Here is a 20,495-nt window from a genome sequence, read left to right as displayed (position 1 = left end):
CGTTTGCCCGACCAAATTAGTTTTTCCTAGGTTTGACGAAAATTCTTCAGTCAGAGGCCGAAAAGCTTCATTTGTTTGGGCTTTGATTAAGACCAGATTGATTAAGTCAGACCTGAGGATTGACCAGTCAATCATAGGAGCGCCGGAGTTTCGAGGATTGACTATAACATATATATAGACTTTCAGATGCTTTATCAGCAAGTGGTAAAACAGGCTCTTATTCAAAAATCTCCTTAATCTGTGAGCTGACGGTCCGGTGGCTATATGCAGTTGAACAAAAAACTAATTTCTTCAAGCTCACAACTCCCCTCCATTTTCCACCAATTACTCATAGTGTTATGAGCAAAGCGGTTTGCAGGTCCGTGGCTTTAACGCCCTAATTATTAGTATTTACTAACAAGTATTATGGAGGTATTCTCGTAACTACGATCAATTACAAGTTACCTTCAATAATATCACATATACGTACGTACAGCTTACAGATCTGAAACTCTATGTTATTGACAAGAAAAATATAATTCTGTAATTGTTTAACTACTTTAATACACGGTAAATTATATTATACTTTTTAAATATAACTTGAGTCTTATGACAGATGACAAATAGTATGAAAATAATACATCTGTCTCTGTGGCTCATATTTTGAATGTATCGGTTTATTCTGTTGTCATATGACATGTTATATTTGACATAGTATAGTGAGTTTTCTTAAAATGAAAAATACTTTTAAGTTTAGAATAAGTAAGTAGTTAGTATGTTTACTACTATTTGTTAATCTAAGTAATACTGAACAAGCTAAGCTACAGTTTTGTTTGAAATTGCGAGCCGGTTCCATGTAGGAAAGTAGGTTTTCACCTAGGGGAAGTAATCACTGGTTGCAATTGAAAACGTCCATTTATTAGTCAACGATTACGAATTAACCTTTCATTACTAACGGAAATGGATTTCAATGTTTTCTCGATTCACGTGGGGCGCCGTTGAGCATATGCATAAGAGAGCAATAATGAGTTTTCCTATCCCACAGTTTCCAATTTGTTATCGCAACGATCAATATTACGGCCTTGGAGTAATATTACTGTTATGTCTCTTGGTACAGTCAACAACATCTATTACCTTCGCATAGATAGATGTCTATGAAACTCGAATACTCGACATGCTATAACAAGACTGTTAAAATTTTATATCTACACAGAATGGATTATATTAGATATCATCAACAATGAATTGTAATATTAATGTGACCGTGAAATATAATTCAATAACTATTGGAATTACGAAATAGCTATTTATGTAGTTACTAGAAAAAATATAAAACCCATTTAAACTACTTACTGCTTACCCATTTAAACCAATTTATACTTGCGACTTTTCTCTAAAACTTCTACTTGATTTTGTGCATAGTAAAAGAAATTTAATTTTATACCATGTCCATTTCAGCGAATAATAGGTACGTTAATTAAATTAATTCAAAACTTTCAGAAATAGCTTCGATTTTCTTTATTGTCCGACTGCGACTGAAATAGGAGAATAGTTGGTTTGTTCTGCGGATGTATAGTTCCGATATTCCCACGGGTTTTGTAACCTTAAACAGAGTGGATAAATAGCTCATTACCTATTTTGCTTTATTTAATTGGACTATTATAATTACTTATATAAATAATCTCTTTAACAGTGATTAATAGATTGTAATAATGAAGTATACAGAAAATGGAGTTTCGATTTCATTGTTTTTTTAATTAAAACATAACTGCAGTTCGTTGGCAGCATAACATTGCAATTGCAATGCAGTAATGTATACTACAATTATGGATTGAATTAACGAATATTCATCAATACAGAAAATCGTCACGGCCTCAGAACATGAAATAGAAAGTATGATTATTGTCTGACGTGCGTCTGCCAATCGAAACAAATAATATCTTGTATCTTGCCTGTATGCTGAATTCCGTGCTAGATGGCACCACAATGAAAACAACACTTTTCCAAACTATATTTACAACTTTGTAAGCATCAACTATGACACATTCGAAATTGAAATATGTTGCACAAACCCAAACCATAGGGCATTTTAATTTTTGATAGGTATCACCTTCTATGATTTGAAAGAAGAATTAGAATAAAATAAACAAAATATTTTAAGGCGATTACTCCCCGCAGACTAGCTAATGTCTTTTATTTCTTGGCGAAAAAAATGCAGATTATGCCACACTATATAAATAATTACCTATATTAGAAAGTAATATAGTTTTTTATAATACAATGTGGTCACAGTAGACTAAAAGGAATTATTGGCCACCATATACTTTCAAAATTTACTTGATTAATGTGCAACCTGTAATTCCCATTAATTTGTAAGTTGGGTAAACAAAAAACCGTATTACTGTATTCATAAAACTACTTTTAATATTCAACATTTCTCACCGCGCCAGCTTTGATATTTACCTACATAGAGTACGCAGTTTTAGAGTTCACATAGAATGTACGATTGATTATGTGTTCGCATTTTTTATTGAGTCAAATAACTGACAATAATGATTGGACAAATAAATTGTATTTCTGAATAGAGCTACTGGGTATGTAATTGGATTCAAAGTGCAATGCACTCTAAGAACTTGATTTTCTGAGATATTGCTTTTGAAATTGTTTCCATACCACTTGAAACATATTAAAAATAGTCAAGTGCGTATCGGACAACGTGCAATGTTAGGGCTCCAAAGGTAATATCCCACATGGATACAATAACGCAGATGTGTTTTTACTTCAAAATTAATAATAGCTAATGACTATGACTAGGTATATTCGTTATTTCGATTCTGAATACTTTTCTTATTTTAATTTTAATGTGCTACGCCTATAAGGGAGTGATAGAGTGTACTTGCAAAACTAGATATACGAAGTATATTAAATATAATATATTCGATTCGTAAATAGATTGATTCCTACTAGGATAGTAATGCTTCGTTTTCAAGTATTAAAAAAAGTTAGATAAACCTACCTAGTTACAGAAAACACTATATAAAGGTACCTCCGATATAACTACGTTATCTATTAGTTTAATCTTCGTTTATTGTGGGTATAGTTGTTTAATAAATAGGGTAATAAATTGTGCTACTTGAAACAAAAGCTAGCTTCTTTATCTTTCTCTCCCAACCAACTAACGGGTAATTCATTGGTTGAGGTTGTTTAAACTTGTTCGGTGGCACTCCGAGCGAAAAATATAGTAACACGGAAGTAGCCTTTCATACGAAAGCCTTAATGAATTCATTTATTTATGTACATAACATAACAGTGTTAATGTAAAACTTACAAATAGGAAACTAAGTACAAAGGTACTACTTATTTCTATAAAAATATCTTCCGATAGACCCGCGAAATTTATTTTCGATAGATAGATGAAAATAAAGAAAAGAAAAACAAATATAAATATTTAAGTAACGAGCAAAGTGTCAGTTGTATTAATATTGTTTAACTATTTAATGTACATTTAAGTGTAATCTTTAATCTCGCATTTCTTAGTTACTTAGACTTTTTCTCCACTTCGCACGGTCTTCGGCATTCTCCTCCTCTACACTTCAATATAACACTTCTTGGGTTGGCCTTTTCTTTCAAGACTTTCTGATGATAAGCTTAGGTACCTACGTTATACATAGGTTATTCTTCTCTAGTTATTTTTTTCATTTGCTAGTTAATGCCGTGTGAACAGATAGCCGCTGGTCCGACTGTGTCTCGCTCGACAGTTCTAATTACTTCTGTGTTACACAGAGAAATGGACTGTGTTATATAACCGCACGGAACTATATGAGAAAACTAATTTTTATTTTAATACAAATCGACCTCAGATGTACTTAGTGATGTAATAGTTTAAATGTTAACTCGTTTTTAAGATGACGCGTGAATTGTCAATACGCGTTTTGAACATTTAAGGAACCAATTTAATTTCATATAACGGTATTACATTTGAAAGTAAATAAGTATGTCTCTGTTATTGTAAATGTACATACGAGTATATGCATAGGGCATCTTCGGAAACTAAGCTAACATTACGTGTGGCCCGACACGCACTTGAGTTTATTTATTTAAGTTTAGATCGTCACATGTATGTAGGTATAATAGATTTTTTAGATCTCATATGTCATCATAATCTCAACACGTCGTCGGTATGTGATTTATTTTATAGTGCTGTCGACCATTTTTTTTTCTCCAACCTGCCAGTCATGTTTAATCAAATATTTCAGCTACTTTCCTATTTTCAATCATTCAATAATGCAAATCACATTATTTTTAGTGCCGATTGCAAAAGTATACAAAGGTTGTTGAATTATTCACAATGGCACCAAAACAGAAATATCTGTGTTGTGGAATGGCTGTCGCTGGTTCTGCTATCCGATGCAGACCCAAGTAAGGTTCGAGCAAGGCGTATTGTTATTTCAACTAGAAACTTGACTAGTTTCTTGATCATTTCCTTATAAAGTAACGATACTGTGCAGTGTAGTATAATACGTATGAAAAAAAGCTACGGCACGAATATTTTCAAGGATCTTAGGAATAGCAGTTACAGGTTCATTAGCTCACCGTTCCGCAGTGGATCTTCGTCCCGATGTAAAAATTAGATATTTATTCGACCTCAGTCAGCTAATATAAAAATGAAAATCCGAAAATTATAATATAGGTCATGATGCCAGGTCGTTAAATCGAGGACTACCCAGCTATGCAGATAATAACAATCTTCCTAGGTATAAAATATTTTCTTATTTTATGAATCACACTGTGATATATTGTCAGACGTAATAGGGATATAACTTTGAGGACCTCTGCACTTGAACTTGTCGAATTAATGCGAATATACTTAATCAGATACCGTCTTCATCGTTAATTGAGAGCCTTCACCTTTTGTAAATGTGCAATATATATGTAGGTATAAAATGATACATGACATATATTGGTCAAGTAATTTAATTGCTTTCGAAATGAGATTACATGTTGAATCAGTAAATCCTGTATATTTTACCAGCCCGGGCGAGTTCTTATTTTATATCGTTTAATGTTTTCCACGCAAGTTTTAACTTACCATTTAATAATACCGAGTATTTTGTCACAAATATATAGTTTCTTCGAATATCAAGTTGCTGCTAAATAGGACAATATTTAATTGTATGTCTTTATGAATTATTTAAAAACAGAATATTCAGTACAAATTAATTTCAAAATTCAACAGGTATTTTTGACTAAATTAGTTATTTGTTCCCATAAAAAAAACTAATATAGCTATATTAAAATACCAAAAGTCTTTGTAATTGTAAACAAGAACATTTCTTTATTTAACTAAAAAGAATCTAAGAATGTTTGTATTTTCCTTTCAATGAATATTTGGTGTGTTGATACATTACAATTTCAAAACTTTAGTGATGCAATGCGGGGGTCATGCAGCGATGTTGCAGAAGATCCGGGTGACGCATACTTAAACTTATTTGTGTAAAACCAAATTTTTGCTAGCAAGCAAAGTGACATCATCGCTTTGTCTTAGTGTTTTACGTAGAACGTAGATTTTTTACATTCGTAGGTGTATTAGGAATGTTTCCGTGCACAACGATTGCCGTTTGTTATGACTCTCTCATCCTCCATTTTTTCCAATTTAATTTTTAATTTTCGCGCCCAGCGCCCATTGATTTTTCGACCGGCCACCTGTCTGACTGTCTGCTCTTTGGAAATCTTATTGCCTACCAACTGTTAAGACTTCTTTTCTAATCCCTTATTTGCCCCGTGCGATTTTTCCCTGGGACATTTTCTAGGACGGAGGAACCACACGTTTCAACGACGACGGTTTCTTTCTAGTGATAATTTAGTTAAATCAAAAGAAAGTATGAAACTATTTCTGTTTTTATTAATCCTTATTGTTTGTATATATGTTCGGATCATTATAAATCCACAACAGTTTTAAATAAGTTAAGATCGTAATTAAGCTAAGTATTCCTAATTATTTCACCATTTATAGCAAATATCTTTATTATAATTAATAAGGTATGTTTATGATTTTGATTAATTATAACATATAACAAGTGCATCAGAATGCAGCTGCAATAATTACCGCAGTGCGCCGGTCGTTATCTGGCGTTCGGAGTCAGTGCCAGGCTCACCTACTCTGTGATTCCATGTGCATAGCCTTAACTGGATTTACGCTGACCTATAAATCTAGTTACAAAGAGTTCAAAAACTAAGGTATTTTAGAGGTATTTTTAATCTCAATTATAATGGAGACGTGAATTGCAATCGATATTATTTACAAATATCTAATAGTAATCCTTTTATAAAATTGTAACTTTTTATTTTTCTTACATAATTTGTAGTTTCAAACCTCTATCGGCAACCATAGCTTCTTAAATTATATAATAGCAATGTTAAAATTGTCAAATAAGTAATATCGAATTGGAATACACACAAATACATTTTTGTGCTGAACATCGTATATATATTTCTATGCGGAGATAGGTATGAGTGGTAGCTCTTTGGATGATTTATGTTTTGCGCAATGTACAAATCATCTAAAGAGGCGACCTTTGAAATGTGGGACAGAAATGGAAACATAAGGACAGCAGCAATTTTAGAAATGTGAGATGAAATTCGTTGCTACATTCCCATTTAATTTTATAATACGAAAGTGAATTTGTTTGTTTATTACCCTTCGCCTTTTCGTCTTCGCTTACATTATAATAGGAGTACCTTTTATACAGGTACTTTTCATAAAGATAAAATTTTCAGATCCGGTGGGAAAATCTCGCGAGCGAATATAGTAATAGTTAGTGTGACAAATCTATAAAATTGTTAAAGCAATTCCTAAATATTAACGAGTCTATTATCAGAATCCACTTTAAATTCTATGTGCCTACTTCGTATACCGTTAAGTTGCCTTAAATTCGTAATGCCATAAGAAGACTTTACGAGACACCTACTGTACGAGAAAGCAAAAATTTAAATTGGTTTTCCTCATACAGTCTTTCGCCTTGTTATTTTCAACGCGAGGATGATATATTTTTCTTTCTTTTTATGGCATCGGAACTTTCCGTTGTAGCTATTTCATATTGAATGTAGGCTTCGAATCGAGGTGGAATGCCTGGACTGACCTTTTATGTAGATGTCAAATCGCGCAACCACTCGAGATTTTTAGGTTTCTAAGTAGTTAAGTTACTCTCCTTACTAAATGTGAATGGCCGTGCCTTGGTTCCTGTTCTACATTCGCAGTGCTAACCATTGTTATTTTTAACATAATCAAGGTAGTAATGCTCACGATGTGACCTACATCGCGCTTGAAAGAGAAAAGTCAGTGTTTTCAATCGATCGATTCGTAATGTATAGTTATAATGTAATTGATCGTTAGTGAACACAATATTGACTTGTGCCAGAATGCGGTGGGGCGTGGCCACTGCGTTTAATCTATTAAAGCTCCACATTGTTTCATAGATATATGTGCAAGTCACTACGGCACAATGACGAGTCAGCAATGTTCGAGGTCGTACATTCATGCATTGCTGTATAACGGCCCTGTCTTCTTACTTTTAGTGTTATTCCGCACGCGTTCCTAAGTGTTTGAGTAACAGTTGACATGTTCGAATAGAAATAATGTACGGAATGCACTTTTTGGTGAGCTCAATTAACAGATTATAAGTAGGCTGAGTGGTGGCTAGAGCGGAGAGTGTGAGCCACGGAGCACGGCCGGTCGCGCCTGTAACGGGATTCTTGCCGCAACCATTGGCCCTCCAGCTCTCAGACCATGTCTCTGCAATCTGATACATCTAATACTGTTATTAAATTTATGTATGCATCAAGCAAATCTACTTACTTTCACTTATGCGCCGTGATAATAACCGACATCGATCACGATGATACTATTGATACTCTTTCTTCTTATCCGCTTAACATAATTTAACACCCACATTAAGCGATATCATCGCATTAAATCTTTAAAAAGGTTTTAAGAAGATAGAAAAGTGATTAAGTACGCTTTTGTGAAATCGCGTTACGAAGTAATCAACTACGGTAAATAAATTGATGGTGCAGTATGAACTCGTTAAATATTGTGAAGGGAGTTGATGAAAACTGCGATATTGCAACAATGCGGCTGCGGATAACGAAGCGTACTCGCCATTTTGTTTAATTAACCATTTTCCATTTTATCGACGCGTGGAAACGCGAGGAATTCAGTCAGAGAGGCGGAAGTCGGCGCTCCTTGATCTTCTGGTACTGAGTACATACCAGAGATACATAACCGCGGTACAGGCCTCGGTGTATTCTAAAGGAAATTTTGCAGTGACATGGTGTTGACAATAGCACGACCCTGTTCGCACGCTCGTCCCACTCTCCATTTATCGACTTGTTCACTGCTCTCTTTATGAGGAACTTTTCTAATTGTTTAAACAACTTAATGCTTCATTACATTGTTCAACAACATGCAATGTGGTGGAAATTGATGACGCAATTTAATGTTTTTATTTGTTTATTTTACACGTTACAATTTTTTATACGTTATACTTAATTATTTTTATACATTACAAATGTCACAAGTTTTCAAATAACAAATCTGAAAAAAAGTTAACACGGTGTCAATCACAAATTTTTGTCCCACGATCCATAGTAAGATGCGATGGATTTGCGCGAATAAGTGACCTTATTTGCGGTTGTACATATTATGTTGAGCCCAGTAATGAGCTGAGCTGATGCTGCCATTCCACGAAGTGTCGCGCTAACGGGACCGCGCACTCGCATCCGCCAACTCTAATAATATAATATTTTATAGCTGTCGTTAGATTTCGTTTATATCATGCCATTTCAAATTGATGGCATTTATTAGTGCTCGATTAATTAGTTGACAGGTCTAACTGGATGCGATGTGTGTCTCCTTTTCTGCGTCACTCACATGGTGGTTCTCTAATGACACTGCTAGTCTGCTATTTAGATTTATTGCTAACCAGTTATTGCAATATTTGTCAAATTGTAAAATCTTCATCAAGCAAAATTAAATCTGTGGTAATTTTTTGGTGATTTATTTTTTCGTGTATCACATTTTCCATTCTATCTATATTTAAGACCTAGGTCTCAACGTAATTCATATCAAATTTCTCCAGAATATATCGTAGTGAACATTTCATTTTGAAAGTAGAAATTCTCCCTTTTCACTGATACATTATTTATTAACTAATAAAACATAAAATTTTACAACACTTTTAAATAAATAGGTGTATGACAAATATTGATGGTACTGTATTTGCAGATGTTTTAATTTATGACAGAGTATGGTTGTATGGGAGGAGAAGCCAGTCTTTCAACAAACCAGTTATGTTTTTATAGTCCACTTCGATCTAGCTTTGTCTACTGAATATATTGAGTTTATATAATGTGCCTAATGATTTATTATATCAATTTTGTAAAGCATTTTACAAGGACTGGTCATAAACTTAGATCTATGAAATAAAAATTTAAGTAAGATTAACGTTGGATCGTAAAAATAAAAATTAATTTTAAGTTGTGTCGGCAAAGTGAAGCAGGTTCATATTTACAAAATTCGAGGAATTAAAACAACGTGGGATACGTAATTAAAAAAAGTTTGCTTAGAAGCAATTCTAAAGATCGAATTTCATTATGCAAAGAAAAGTAAATAAACTAAGATTTTTAAAATAAAAATCTGATTTCCGTCTTAAAGTAGAAACGAGCGAGTTCTATCTTTGTCCATCTATTTATAGTTCTAAAATGATGTCTTCTTTTATAGAGAAACAATCGAATCCGTAAAGAAGTATTTAAATAGGCAGTTCACACAATTTTAGTAGACCTTCCTCTAAATGAACACGCACTAAATTGCGTTGATGTAATTCAACAATATAAAATAGATATATTAATAGAGGACCTTGTCGTTATAACTTGACATGTTTTGTGTATGGTCGTACTCGTTTTTGTATAGTGATTGGAGTTGACATTCGGCACACTTACTTACACAGCTATAAATTTAGCACAGTGTATTTTTTGCATCCTGGTATGCGGTTGCAACGTAACCAGCCTATCCGAAGCGAATACGTACCATTGCATGTGATGATGGTGGCAAAAACTAAATTGTAAACAAGAATGGTATCCGCTTTCGCAAACATCAATTATATTTTATTGATCGGAATTCACGTGTTCCAAGTATTCGGTTCGGCAATATTTTCATAATAAAATGGTTCATTGAAAAACTTCATTACTTTCAAACGCATACTGCATCACAAACTATAGGTTTGTGGCGCAGTATGTGATAGAAAATTGATTAACCAGGGCAATTATATGCTTTTGTAGGATTATTTAACCAATACTATAACCATTAGCCATTTTCTGTAGTTCACCATAGAATGTGAATGTCAAATATTAGGAACGTAACATTTTGAGATTAGTAAGGTAGTAGAAAATAACAGTCTTTAATAAAGCGTATCTAATGATTTAATTCTGTGGTCCCTAGAGGTGTAGTTTAGTGGCCAAAGGTCTTGATACAAAAAAGATCTGGGGCCCCATGAGTGTTATATTATTTTCTTTCAGCTTTTACACAACACTATTAGTTAGTGGTATCGTTTAAGTTTAAAAAGACCCATCGTACCCCACGGGGTGTGAATGCAATGATTCCAAAGAGCTTCAACTAAGTTTATTATATTGCCCTATAGCAATTGACGACTGGGTAACCATAGACCTTGATTCAATTAAATTCGATCTGAGCCCAACACAACTAAGCTGTGTAAGCTTTAGTATGTTTATACATAGAAATAGTTGGCGGCTAGGTTCGGAGGGCGCTGTAAGTTGAGGCACCCCGGAGCATGGCACCGTCTAGCCCTCCAGTACCTACGCCACCGGTGAGCACGGAAAGCAGGGCGAAGGCTCGCGGTGGTCACGACGCGGTCGGTCCAGAGCAAGTTACCTTTCCCAACTGGCTATATTTTTTCAACCAACGCTCGGAGGTAAATGACATGTTCGATCAATGTGTTTTCGAATGGATAAGGACATGTATTTATATCGCCATTTTAATTATACTACTTGTACTACAACCGAGCTACCATATAATGCTATAGGAGTAAAAAGATGGCAGCAGTATTCCTGCAGACAGTTATATCTGGCTAGTAGTTTTTATAATAATATGTCGAATTGGTGTACATCTACACCAATTTTAATAAAGCGTATCTAATGATTTAATTCTGTGGTCCCTAGAGGTGTAGTTTAGTGGCCAAAGGTCTTGATACAAAAAAGATCTGGGGCCCCATGAGTGTTATATTATTTTCTTTCAGCTTTTACACAACACTATTAGTTAGTGGTATCGTTTAAGTTTAAAAAGACCCATCGTACCCCACGGGGTGTGAATGCAATGATTCCAAAGAGCTTCAACTAAGTTTATTATATTGCCCTATAGCAATTGACGACTGGGTAACCATAGACCTTGATTCAATTAAATTCGATCTGAGCCCAACACAACTAAGCTGTGTAAGCTTTAGTATGTTTATACATAGAAATAGTTGGCGGCTAGGTTCGGAGGGCGCTGTAAGTTGAGGCACCCCGGAGCATGGCACCGTCTAGCCCTCCAGTACCTACGCCACCGGTGAGCACGGAAAGCAGGGCGAAGGCTCGCGGTGGTCACGACGCGGTCGGTCCAGAGCAAGTTACCTTTCCCAACTGGCTATATTTTTTCAACCAACGCTCGGAGGTAAATGACATGTTCGATCAATGTGTTTTCGAATGGATAAGGACATGTATTTATATCGCCATTTTAATTATACTACTTGTACTACAACCGAGCTACCATATAATGCTATAGGAGTAAAAAGATGGCAGCAGTATTCCTGCAGACAGTTATATCTGGCTAGTAGTTTTTATAATAATATGTCGAATTGGTGTACATCTACACCAATTACCTGTATTTACTATTATGACATGCAATAGTACATTTGTTTTATATTTATCATTCCATTCAATTTGTGGATGAATTATAAAACAATTATTTTATATCTATATATATTATAATAGCGTCTATCTATTATAATGTACATATTATAATATCTATATATATTAAATCTATTATAATAGCGTATCGTCGACAAAGCAATGTTCTAAAGTTAGGTTCGAGAAGCGTCTGATTGCATTATGTATATTTAAAAAATGGCAAAATTGACTTTATTGTTTATTGCCCTATAGGATTTTTATGATTGTGTAACGAAAACAACATCTTCACAAACTTTTCTATTTATTTTATTATGTACTATATCTGTAGTATATATATGTACATATTATATTATTGTATAATACAAAGTTTTGTAGATAGACTAGCTGTCCTTTGTGAAATTTGTGAACATTCTGCACTTTGGAATTTGAATATCTTCAAGAATTTTTGAAAGACATTTCAGGTTTAGTTTAAAGCCGAGCGGCATTCATGCTCGAAGAAGTTGGCATTCTGAGCCACCTAAAGCGGACCCTGACATTTTGCTGCGTCCGACGACGACCTGTTTCCTAGCTGGCGGTTGTAAATATTATTGATTTATCGAGATATTATTGCAATAAAATTTGTCTTAATTAATTCATTTTCATGTAAATTTAATGAAACATTAAGCAAAATTAAGTTAACGAAGTAATTAAATGTGTAATTTTATGATGGCGATGAAATATTATAAATATATTAATTCATATAATTGACTCTACGTTTTGTTCTTTATTGGCAAAGTCAAGAGGCCAACTCGGATTAGATTTGTAAAAACGCATTCATTTCACTAATTAGCTTTATAATTGGAATATACTGTCTGGATAGTTAATAACGCATATTATGTTATGTAGAAACATGTTACTGCAACGTGCAAATCATTCAGGATCCAAACACTGGTTGGTTAGTGAGAGATTAATCATCATTAATATCTCTCTATATATAATAAGTACGTGACGATAAGCGTTTAATGATAATTTTATAAAATAATAAGCGGAGATGTACAGATCAGAGCACGTATCACTGATATCTTTTCTAAGAAATACATGACGTTTACCAAGATGTGAAGATGCGTATAAATACAGATATACACTATCGGTCATGATCGCATTGAATCAAAGTACATTGCTTATTATTCCTTGCGTTGATATAAAGCTCACATTAAAAATTAGCAGTGTACTATTATTATTCTGTCTGAGTTTACTGAATGCGAGCAGCCATAAGATATGTCGATGACTATCAAAAAGATATGGATAACGGAATCATTCGCCTTGCTAACTCCTTTAATTGTTACTATTACTTGTTATTATGTTGTTTACCAAGAAATAATTATAAAAATACTCGGGTCCCATCCCGAGGACGAGGAAGGTGTGTAAATTATATAAACTATACACCTTTCTCAGGAATCACACTATCTATTGGAGAGAACCGCACGAAAATCAGAAACCATGTATATTTGTTAAAGAAAATTAAAATCCGTCTATTCGGCTGCATGATGCCATACTACAGAAATAATTATGATCTCATATCCATTGATTTTGGTAGGCTTTTATTTTCGAAAGTTTTCAGAATACTTTTGTACAAGGTCTAATAACTATCACAGGCCTTTGGATCAGGCCTATTGGATCTGGAATGTGTATGTGTGTTTTATACTAATAAAACGTTATAAGTATCTACCTATCAATACACTACAATACAATAGTACCTACACCTCACAAATTAATTTAACCCTTTTGTCCGCGGCTTCGCCCGCGTCAATTTCCCAAGAGAGCATTTATTTTTCCGGGATGAAAGTTACCCTTCGTCATTATCCATACACCAAACTGCAATGAATGCAAAATTTCAAGAACATTGGTTGAGAAGATAAGCATAAACAAATAAACAAACTTAGTTTCGCATTCGTAATATAGGTTAGAATTAGGATTTGGAAGTATTTAATCTATTCAGATACATAATATATATAATCATAGTAAACTTTCTTCTAAATTGTGAATTTTTATCGGATATAAGTTGTGGTGCGTCGTGGAGTCGGAGGTGGGCCCAGCGTCTGATTGTCGCTATTATAGAAATTGGTCACTTAGCTGGATTGAGATAAATCACTACCTGTTACACTAAAGCATGGACCGACAACCATTCATTGATTGATCACATAATTTACTAAATTAAATACTTAGTTCAATTTACGTAGTTATACTACCTATTCAGGGAAATATATTCGCGCCCGGTTCACTCTGTAAATTCACGGGAATTGGGTGGGTTGCTCAAGTCAACTTTTACGTTAATTTTAACATGCGCAGAAAAACGCAAAGCGTCCAATTTTGTCTAAGCGGCAGCAGCGCCCACGTTAAAGTCAACATCAAAGCTGATTGGTTCAATTCACCCAAACAAACCAATCATCTATATCTAGTAACTTTTCGAGGTGATCGCGGTCGTTCGCGAAGCAAGTCTATTTGGCATTATAGAGATACTAAAATGTATCAATAGCTAATAGCATAGCATCTCGGCTGTAGTTTTCGAATTTGCTTGCGGTCGCATGATTGATCATAGGAAGGAATTGTCCTATACTGACGTCATGCTTTTGTGGGTTTGTACTCGTGTCTCTGTTTTTTCTATGTTTTTGTCTCAACTGTCGCATTTCACAGTTATCTGAAATTGATAGCTTAATTTTCTTTTTTGTCAAGAGGATGCTAGAAATGATAAGCCCAGGCATGGCTACACCTGATTCAAAATTAAAAAGATTTAAGATATATGATATTGGTTCCATTTTGAAGTCTATGAAAAATAATAATATAATGGCTGAAATAGGTCTAGAAATAAAAGCAAGTCGCCGGATACTATAAGTTATAATATTATGTAATAGTGATAGTTAAAATTTTAAATCTACTGACGTCCTGGCCAAAATCCGTGGATTAAAAGAAGAAAGCTTAGAAACAGAGGCGGAAGGCATCTTTGTTTCATTTATAGGAAGTAGTGATGATAAAGAAAAGTAATAAAATTATATTAAATATTTGTTTTAGGAAACCGATGGTGGTCCTAGATACTTATTTGTTGTTAAATATTTGTTTCAGGAAACCAGTGGTGGTTGAAATCGAAACGAAAAAAAGGAAATCCTCATTTGAACGGAGCTTTTGGGAAGGTAAGACCACAATATTCTACAGATTTTTGTATACTTATTTTAAAAGCTTACCAATCTGTATGTACTTCATTAGTTTCTTCGATCTTGATTGATTGATTCCAGATCTGTCGTTTGTATTAAGTTTATGTAGGTCGTTATACGAAAAAACAGCCTCAATTTCACTAGTCAACTTAGACTTTAACTTTGACATGTGATCCGTTGATTAGACAAAATGGCATACGATGCCTTATTCTGTGCAGGTTAAAGTGAACGTCAAAGTTGACTGGAACAACCCATCCTAAACCTTTCTATAGTTTAAAGATTAGCCGAAAAATTACAAAAAACCACTTAATTTAAGCTACATGTAAATTATACTATCCGTTAAATATTCAGATTGCGAGTTATGATAACACAGGTTCTATGCACAGGTTAATAATGCGCACGCGCCAGATAAACGCACATGCAATACTAATGCTCCTGTGGGAACTAGATTGCGTCACAGATTGTAACTTTTATATTTGATCATATACTAGAGGTATATGATTGCAAAGATACACTTGCAAAGATATGAAACTATGTAATATTATTTATAAATGTTAAAATATCACTTATCGTAATAAAAACATCTAGCAATCTCCCACAAAAAGTGCCGTATTAAGTATATTTAAAGAAACCTGATACTTATCATCTGCAAGAAAAAGGTTTGCCGATTTCAACGCGTAAAACTTGATTTACAGCATTAGGAAGCATAAAAATGTGATTTGAATAAAAACAACTAATGGCCAAGACCATGATATAAGCAAATCCGATTTCATATCGAGTTACGTACGATAACCTTTGCTTAGGCCACGCCTAGAAACTGGCTTCGCGGTTAGAAAAAACATAATAGTCGCAAAATTATGTATATGTAAATAACTTATAATAGTCACGGTGTTATTGAACCTGTGGAGAAATTTTCGTCAGTATATGTGATTTTCTTATTAAGTATATTTAAAAAAATCAAACCTAAATAGTATATTAAAAATCTTTGAAAGCTGAATTTGCTTAGTTAAAATATTTTTTCTAAAAAACTAAAACCTCATGACCAAGTAAGTGTAGTCGAATAAAATATCCTAAGTTTTAATAGTACCCATAATTTTTGAAGTGAAAACTTCTTTAGCGGCGTTGTAAATTTTTTTTGTGATGGGTAAAAAATGTTAAACTCGCGTTAGGACACGTAGCCCTGATCGAAAACTCGTAAGACGGCAAAAATGCACAACGTTAATATTCAAGTTTTCACTTCTGCCGGTACTCCCGGAGTGCAACCCGTTTTTTTATATTATAAATTGCTCATGCATGATCTAAGTGCTCATGTGATATTTTTTATATGAAAATTGTTGTTGTGTTGTTGCAATGTCGGCGGTTAAAATCCTTGAATTCGCTTCGTGAAAGTCCACCTTGCGCGGTCGACGGCCGTGTGTCGCACCTGCTCATTCTTCGCACATGGCGTAATGCAGTTTTGGTGCTGCGCTTGGACTGCATTGTTCGAATTCCATCGCTTTTTCTACAGGGCGCCTATGAAGTGTAACAATGATCAGAAAAGAGGTTTGCAAACCGAAAGTTTAGCTTTAATCGATTTCTAAATAATAGCGAGAATTTTTAAAGAATATTGAACAATTAAATATATACATAAATCACAACAGAAGTATTAATAAAGTATTGAAGTAAGAAGTAGCTTAAATAAAGTATTGAAGTAAAAACGAAAATGTGTACCTGTGTAATTTTACACGATATTATTTATACCACTACGAAGTTGATATCATCATTAATGTTTGAGATGTCATAACATTATCTAAGAATGTTTCGTGCCATTCATTACGCCTATCGACTAACATTATGTAAATATATGTATAAACTCTGATATAGGTACGTAAATGTTTAGATAAAAGCGGTGAAAGTGGCAAAGTTTCTGAAGGCTGTCAAAATTTGCGTCGGAAATTTCGTGATACAAACAATACAATATACACCTCAAAGTGCACAGGAGGGGAATGAAACAATGATGATGTGGATGACTCGCTCGCGAAAGTTAGAATTGGTAAATAAATGATTGTGATAAAAGTAAATACTTCGAAATAAAATGGACTCCAGCGAGGAAAGTGCCGCATCCCGGCGCGCGTCCATTATGAGCACAAAACAAAGAGAAATCAGAATGGACATACGAATTTATATTATAATAAAAATATTATAATTATAACATATATTATAACATATTATTGATTTTAATTAAAAGCAATAAAATGTCATAAAAATGTTATATATTTATACATTGTAAAAATCGATATTTGAGACCGTTGATACAAAAACAGATGAAATCAGATTAAAAGTCATATACATACATACATATATTTAGTTATTGTTTCGTCTTTTTTTATATCCATAACTGTATGTATAGTCCTGTATTATGTATTGCCCTGTCCATGTATTTCTATACATTTCAATAATTTACGTATATAAATATGACATTTTTTTAGTTCCGACGCATTTGATCTCGATATACTCTCTAACAATTTGAAAGTAATTTGTAATACAACAAAAACTTCGTAATTATATTGCGATTTTAACTTAAAAAGGCCTTTGACGGTCCTTAACTTATCCGGTTGCCATTTAAATTGGAAGTCTTGGAATTTCCTCTGAGGATGTAACAAAAACGGTTAAACAGGGTAGGAAACGTAGTCTAAAGGTGGAAGTTATAAGGTCGGCAATAAAAGCGCGGCTTATGAAAGGAGTTGTAACGTTTGGTGGAATTCAGAGCTGCTCAACTCTCGACGTTCAGACTCAAATACCTCGATACAAGAATTTTATTCGGATTTTACGTATGCAGTAATGTATGGACCATTCACTGCACTGCACTGCAGAAATCAGGCAAAAAGCATTCTCAAAACAAGTCTTCTTACGTCCTTACACCGAAAACCTGCTCGTATTCACAAACAATTATTGTTGCACTGAATGAACTCAATGGGCAATTAAAAAGTTAGTTCCTGCCCAAGGTTTTCTTATAGCCACTGGCATTTTAACTTTTTGATGATATTTGAATTGGGATATTTTGTAGAAGGGATAAAACGATGAAATTATTCAAAACCGTTCTTGAGCACAAGTGACAGTTAAGCTATTTAAAGGTTGGAATGCTTTGAATTAATGGAAAACGGCCGATGCTCGACCTTTGCCAGAGATAAATGTTGCGGTTATGACTGTCTTGTCTTGTTCAAATTACGTAAGACATGTCACTGGAGAAAGTTAATTTAGTTTTGAAAGTGAAATCGATTGCACTTTCTTTCACTTATCCATTTTATAGTTTCGCTGTTGGAATCCATCGATTTATTCAAAGAACGATGAAACACTTACTACCTGTATCAGCCAAAGTCATTGTTCGGTTCAAAAGTTAATTCTCCGATTCGTACTAGCATCATTAGGCATCATAACAGTGACTGGTCTCTTGGTCTTTTTCTTTACGATTTTGATCATCCATATTCTATTCATGAATATGCGCGAAGGTACCTAGATCGTGCTAGCAAATGTTATCTAGGTATATGCTGGTTTAATAAAAGGATGGGAATGTAAAAAAATGTGCAAACAACTCTGCAAACACGTCGGAGCGGTTTAAAGGCCGCGTCCGGATTGTGAGGGGCGGTGCGGAGGGCATAGGCAGCATTCCAGCCTCCCGCGGTCGTGGCGACGTCATTTCTCTCTACCTCTACATATGGATACGTAAGTTGCAGTGCATTCCACGGCATTGTCCGTTTACTGATCGCAGGATAAAAAGAAAGTGCACTTGCCAGATTTGCGCTCACCGTGAAGCTCATTTTGGCAGTACAAAACTCTCGGCTCGCCGGAAGTGGAGCGCTAACAAGAGGCGACCCTGACATCTGTGGTGTGCGCGAGCGCCGTTTGCTCTGCGCTGACGTTCACGGTCGCCGCCCTCCGATGAACGCCTCCTCGCTAAAAATAACTGCAGATTTTGTATCGATACTAAGCGATCGTGCTTAATTCTAAGCGCGCCTCGGTAATGAACGCTCGTGAATTTTGTTTTCGGCTCCTTTGTTCGGCGGGACATGTGGGTGTTGGGGTCTGGGCTATGTAAGGGAGTGAGGTGGTCCGCGGTCGCTGGTGCTGAGAGAGCGGGTAGCTCGCGAGCGCGGTGGGATGAGGGGAGCGTCGCGTGCGCAGCCCGGTGTCCCTGGCTCGGAGCAACGCCCCCGTCAAGGGCGGCGACGCTGCAAATTTCTGCAAGTCCACCACGACTCAGTGCATCGCGCCCCGCCGCGGCGGCTCCGCGTCGCCGTCGCCGCTCACTCGCCGTCGTCGTGGGCGCACGCCGGCCATAGGACGCCGACCGCCGGACGCACCGCACCGCCCTATGTTAAATAACTGTTATTTCGGTCGTTAATGGACACGTTCCGCATTCTTAACTTAATCTTCTTTAGCAGCTGGCCGTGGTATTGTTCCGTCGAGAAAATAGTGTACAAACTTTTTCTTTTAAGATTTCGTATTGGTCATAGAAGATTAAAACCTGAACAATGGACTGAAATTATATTGGGGTACAAAGTGTAGTGGAAATATAATGTTTTTAAATAAAACAGTATAGTTTATTTATCACAATGTTGGAGATTCGGAAATTGAGCAGGTGCTCAATGTCTCATCATGGTGGGTCAAAGAAAAGTATTTGTTTTTCAGCATTATATCACTAAGGTAAAAATGATCAAAAATTGTATAGGACTTTGTCAAAGAAGAAAAGAATACTATATTATTATATCTACGATCGTGTTCCTTTGGAAGATATGTTCTATTTGACTTTTTGTATAGGTAGAGTTGTTAAGGACCCTGGATCTGAGAGAGAATTAGCAGCAGCATTAACTAGAAAAGTAGTATTTTAAAAATGCCACAAAATCTAGGACTATGTGACTTCTGACGTTGTAGCATGTTTATTATGTTTTATATATGATTATGTATTTTTAATAAGCACAAATATCTTCTAGTTTTCCTGAAGATTTACCGGTAGAGTATGCTTTTAGCATTAAATTCGCCATTTGTTTAATAAAGTTTAAATAAATCTCTATCACTACAAAGTATAAAACAAATTAGCTTCCCGCTGTCTGTTGTCGTTGTATGCTTAGATGTTTAAAACCGCGCAACGGATTTTGACGCGGGTTTTTTTAACTGATAGAGTGAGTTAAGAAGAAGGTTTAGGTGTATAATTTATTATTGTTTCACCCGATCGAAGCCGGGACAGGCAGCTAGTGTGTATATAAAAATTCTTAGAAGTCTAGATTGAGTCCAACACAATTCGCGTAGAAGCCACCCCGGCGGCCACATACCGGCTCCACGCTTCCCATTAGGTATGTGTCCCCCATTCCAGAACCCGTTTGCAACGGTGGC

At 35.1% G+C, this 20,495-nt stretch overlaps 1 protein-coding gene across 1 annotated transcript in view; it reads left to right on the top strand.

Moving 5' to 3' along the window:
- The window catches only part of LOC128681060 (uncharacterized), a 41,477-nt gene that overhangs the window by 12,636 nt on the left and 8,346 nt on the right, over window positions 1–20,495 (top strand). Inside the window, exon 3 of the mRNA XM_053764619.2 lies at window positions 15,037–15,104. Within this exon, the coding sequence (XP_053620594.1) occupies window positions 15,037–15,104 (68 nt within the window). The remainder of the gene's footprint in view (window positions 1–15,036; window positions 15,105–20,495) is intronic.

The sequence above is a fragment of the Plodia interpunctella genome, chromosome 2, assembly GCF_027563975.2.
Source record: "Plodia interpunctella isolate USDA-ARS_2022_Savannah chromosome 2, ilPloInte3.2, whole genome shotgun sequence".
Lineage (NCBI taxonomy): Eukaryota > Metazoa > Arthropoda > Insecta > Lepidoptera > Pyralidae > Plodia > Plodia interpunctella.
Note: the sequence above shows the minus strand (reverse complement) of the source record. Positions and strands in the feature narration are given on the sequence as shown.